The sequence below is a fragment of the Mya arenaria genome, chromosome 8 (genome assembly GCF_026914265.1).
Source record: "Mya arenaria isolate MELC-2E11 chromosome 8, ASM2691426v1".
NCBI lineage: Eukaryota > Metazoa > Mollusca > Bivalvia > Myida > Myidae > Mya > Mya arenaria.
Window position 1 is genome coordinate 70,342,350 of NC_069129.1, and position 5,397 is coordinate 70,347,746.

Below are 5,397 nucleotides of genomic sequence, written 5' to 3' on the forward strand. Positions count from 1 at the left end.
ATGTGAGCCATTAGAGGGAATTATGTGTGAGCCATTAGGGGGAATGATGTGTGAGCCATTAGGAGTAATGATATGTGAGCCATTAGGGGGAATGATGTGGGAGCCATTAGAGAGAATTATGTGTGAATCATTAGGGGGAATGATGTGTGAGTCATAAGGGGGAATGATATGTGAGCCATTGGGGGGAATGATAAGTGAGCTATTAGGGGGTATGATGTGTGAGCCATTAGGGGAAATGATGTGTGAGCCATTAGGAGTAATGATGTGTAAGCCATTAGGAGTAATGAGGTGTAAGCCATTAGGAGTAATGATGTGTAAGCCATTAGGGGGAATGATATGTGTGCCATTAGGGGAAATGATGTGCGAGCCATTAGGGGAATGATGTGTGAGCCATTAGGAGTAACGATGTGTGAGCCATTAGGGGGAAGATGTGTGAGCCGTAAGGGGCAATGATATGTATGCCATTAGGGGGAATCCTGTGTGAGCCATTAGGGGGAATGATGAGTGAGTCATTAGGAGTAATTAGGTGTATCCTTTAGGGGGAATGATGTGTGAGCCATTAGTGGGAATGATGTGTGTGCCATTAGGGGGAATGATGAGTGAGCCATTAGGAGTAATGAGGTGTATGCCATTAGGGGGAATGATGTGTGAGCCATTAGTGGGAATGATGTATGTGCCATTAGGGGGAATGATGAGTGAGCCATTAGGAGTAATGAGGTGTATGCCATTAGGGGGAATGATGTGTTAGCCATTAGGAGTGATGATGTGTAAGCCATTAGGGGGAATGATGTGTGTGCCGTTAGGTGAAATAATTAGTCTTGTTAAGGGGAATCGTGTTTACATTGTGCACAATCTCTAAATTGTTGTTGTAATACTAAAACATTTTAAGTTATTGACAAAACCTACATTTACATCTGCACCAAATTATATTTAACAATATCTATCTTCGTAATCAAGCTTAAGTATCCATGTGTTTACTTTTATACTTTTAACCTGAAAAAGGAGACTTATATTTGTAACAGTACAGGAACTTAATGCCCCCTGGTCTGATATTCCATCCATTGTACCTTTCAGTTGTTTGACTCAAGTCAGCAGGGTTTCATCAGCCATGAGGACCTACATGACATTCTTCACAATGCCTTCAACATGACCGACGTGGATGTTGAGGAGCTGTTCAGGCACATTGACGCAGACTGTGATGGCAAAATAACATTTGGTAGGGTATAATGGGGCAAAAAAATTGTTTTGTGTATATGGACATGCCATTGCATAGATAACATTTTCTGACAAAAGGCGATAAAGTATTGTTTCATATTGTTTCATGTTTTTGATAACAAATGTGTCTGTGTTAAAAGATACCTGTAGTACATATTTTAAGCATAGGACATGTGTCAGTGTATGTATACCATGTGATAAATTGCGTCAAATGTGCTCCGTCGGAAGGCAATATTTTGCTTCGAATGAATACTTTAAGCGAAGATACCTTTATTATTCCTTCAACGCCTTAATTTAAACCTAGCCCAGTCTACAGAGCCACGCTTTCAGTATTTTACCAGTGGTTGATTGAGAGTTTAGTTTCTTAAAACACTTCGACAAACCTTTTCACAAAAACTTTTCACATAACTGCAGCCTGATGGAGCACTGTCAAAACATGATTTTGGAAACAGGCTTGTCGAAGGGTTGGAGAAAACTAATCACCTTATCAAACTTGAGTAATAAACCAAAGACGAGCTCTTTAAGCTGCAAAGACTGCCCTTTGTTTTATTTAAAATGGTGAAGAAAAATAAAAGTTCTCTTTATTTTTAAGTCTTCATTTGAGGCAAAATATTGTCTCCCGATGTATCATATATAAAACTGGTTAATTCTTTGATTTGGTTTAAGTTTGCCAAAATGTTCATTGATTGGTCAATATTACACAGCAATTTTTATTAACCAATCAAATCGTTTAAATGTGCAAACTAGCCTAAAGATAACTTGTAGACACCTTAATAAAGTTTTACACAGTTGGCTGCTGGTGATGTTATATGTACAGTAGTCGAAAATCACTGTTGTAAACAGTCTTAATTAATGAGTAGAGTATGCATTGCAAGGTGTCAATTATCATTTCAGAAGAGTTCAAGCGGTTTGCCTTAGACAGACCAGAGTATGCGCCATTGTTTCTTGCCTACCAGGAAAGTCAGAAGGGCAATAACAATAGTGTCACAACACTCACAGCAGGCAACACCAACAGTAATGCCACCCCTGTCAAGGAAAATCGAAGTGCCCCTAGCACGCCATTGGCTGAAGATAATGGAGACCATCTTAAAGCTGAATAAACTACTACCCGTCTCATTTGGAAGTGCCCTTAGCTCTCCATTTGTTGAAATATCACAGTGGCAATCTCAATGCTAGATAAATGTGCCAACCAATGACAAAGCAAAAGGAAAAGGGGTGGGGGGTTTCAAACAATTAAACACATATTTTAAAATTATTTTTAAATATAAAAAAATCAAGAAATATTTGAAGGACTTTAAGAATTAATGCCAGTATTCAGCGGGTACCTGGTGCAATGTTTGTACATTTTACTTATCAAGTCTTTATAGTGCTTGGCTTATCGGAACGAGAAGGAATGAAAATCCAGAAAGTTTTTATTCTTTTGATAAATATATTTTAAGCTTCCATGTTTTCTTAAACACTATTTATCATCGAGCGCTTTTGTAAATGACAGTAGGATTATGTTATATATATATGATTACTCTTTTCACAAACTCTTTTTGTTTATTACTTATTACTGTATTTGAGGAGATTTTGTTAAGACAATAGTACTTTGCGGTTAACATTCTGAGGGACCCAAATCATAGTTTAGTGCTTATTGGTATTGGCTTTAAGCTTTGACTTTAGCTGAATGACTGTTAGAATTGTTCACAAGGGCCCAAATTTTAATAACATATCTCACTTGTAAACTTTGAGTGCTCAGGTTCAACTGTAAAGCTCTGGGCAGAATCTATGTGATAAATGTCCTATGATATTTTTAGGCGAAAATGAAAGTTATGCCTAGAAAGTTATGTTCTTAAGTATTACGACCTTTATTGGAATGGGTCCCTGACCCCTTAGTTGGCTTAGTGTTCATATGTGTAGGATGGCCTCAAATATTGTCGTGTTTTGCCGATTGATTAGCTGTTGCCTCCATAGATGTGTCCTTGTTTTATGTTAAGAACACGAGCAATACAACACTGTTTATTTTAAGAAAAAATATAAAACCTTTCTTCATATGTTATACATTTATGGTGGCAATATCAAATTAAAACGTGTATTAAAACCTTGAATGGTGGCTGGTTCATGCAATATTGTTTTGTTTTCTGTTGTTTTATGTGTACTAAGGTCTTATGTGTATATTTTGGTTAAGAATGTTTAATTGCACGTATGTAAGTTTATTATGTGTTGATATTGTTTAATTGGATTTCAAGTTTATAGTGTAGCTGAATATTGTGAAAATGTGCAGGGTCTTTGAAACAAATAGTATTGTGTTATTTCATAAAAACTATAATTCCCTGTAGCTACATACCAGTATTTCTGCATTTCTTACTTTACATTTGAAATAGTATGGTGTATGGTATATTAATGTATTTGTTTTATGTTTTATGTTAATTGATGTATGCCGGTCCTAGTTGTAGTATGTCTGTTTTCGTTATTGCCTAGCTCTCGTCTTAGTTATTGGCTTCATACTCAAATTAAGATTTTCAAAGGGAATCTGATACAGATAATATATTGCTCTTACTTATGATAATGAAGATCTGAAACTTTAGTGTGTGAGCTGAATCCGATAAACTTTGTCCGATAGTTGTACGCCTCCTGTGCATTGTTATTATTCAAGAATCTGATAGCTTTAGAAAAAAAAGTGTTTATAATTACAGATGAGCATTATCTGGAATTGAAATGAACATAGTATAATCCCCTTACTGCAAGAACTCTATATTTGAAGAGGACAATAATAATTAATCTGATAATAAAATGACAAATTTTATACTGCTTCTTTAAGTTACTTAAATTGTTTTTCAAGTTACTTCAATTGTTTCACCATCAGAAGTTAATATCAAGAAAAGATTGGTATAGAAGGCATAGCAGTATCAGTCCACGTTGTCTCAGAAAGGTGTTATTAAATTTACATTTTTTTTTGTCATACAAGTCAAAGGCTGGAATTTTGAAATCTTAATGAATTCTAAGAACAAACACCATGCCAGAATGCATTTTGTCTCCTTACAACTATTATAGATAATTAATTATATTGATATTATTATAAATTTGTTTATTTACATTAAGCTATAATTTTTGGCTAATTGTTTTGTTTTGTTTTTAAATTCCACATTCTTTTACTTGCCATTTGTATTGTTTTTTAGGGTTTAAAAAAAACAACAACATTTTGTTGGACAAAGATTTCTTTTAAGAAATATGGTTGAGCTTGTTTTTTGAAATACTAAAATTGAAAAAAAAAGTCCTTGGAGTTAAATTTGTTCCTAATTGTGTTCATTTTCAGTCAACAAGCCTAAATATCTGCTTGAGTTGACTTCTAAGCAACTATTAATAATTTAAACATAACGATTTCATTCTTATATCTGCTGTCTTTCATTCAGAAATGATGTATTTATTTATATTTGAAACTCATTTCATTTTTATCTTCATGACAACATAGTTTCAACATGTGCTCCAAGCATATATATTTTAATACTTGCATATTGCATGTAACAGTGTATGCATACATTATTGGATATTGTTCTCTTGACAGTGGTGCTAGCAACTTTTTATAAGGGACTTGTTGTCATCTTACATTGTAGAATTTTCAAGCTCTTCAAACATCTTGCTCAATGTAAGAACTCGTAATAAATCATTCAGACTCTTGTACCTCAAGATTTAATCTCATGTGTGACTTTATAAATATTTTGATTTTGATCGCTTTTTGTAAAGGAATCTTTGTTATATTCCCACCTAAGGTATATATATATAATATTTTTTGTAATAAAACTAATTTGTAAAATATGTTGTCATTTTGAAAGTCCCCCTTGATACACATTTAGAAATGCTTTTATGCCAGTGTAAGTATTTGTCTGCTTGGTTTATCATTTAAGAATTGATTATCAATTTTAAAGACAGCTATCAGCTTGTACACATGACTCTTGTGTTCATTTCCTGGGTAGAAATTAGAACAAGTGTTGTTTTGAGAGGCGTAGAGAATGTAGACACTACCACCAGACAACCATCATCCTCTCCTTCTGTATGTCTGACATCATGCTTACCTAATAAAAAGAAGTTACTTCCATTTTGATGATTAGGTTGTTATCAACTTGGTACATTGAAGAATATCTGTTTTTCACCGAGCTTGCTAAATATCTGCCCGCCATTATGCTTAAATCAACTCCTGGT

At 34.4% G+C, this 5,397-nt stretch overlaps 1 protein-coding gene across 2 annotated transcripts in view; it reads left to right on the forward strand.

Moving 5' to 3' along the window:
- LOC128243274 (lysophosphatidylcholine acyltransferase 2-like) overlaps positions 1-5,030 on the forward strand; it is a 29,153-nt gene extending 24,123 nt beyond the window's left edge. For both annotated transcript variants that reach the window (XM_052960927.1, XM_052960926.1), the window contains exons 12-13: positions 1,075-1,216; positions 2,110-5,030. In XM_052960927.1, the coding sequence (XP_052816887.1) occupies positions 1,075-1,216; positions 2,110-2,315 (348 nt within the window). In that variant the 3' untranslated portion in view covers positions 2,316-5,030. The remainder of the gene's footprint in view (positions 1-1,074; positions 1,217-2,109) is intronic.
- The last annotated feature ends 367 nt before the right edge of the window (positions 5,031-5,397 follow it).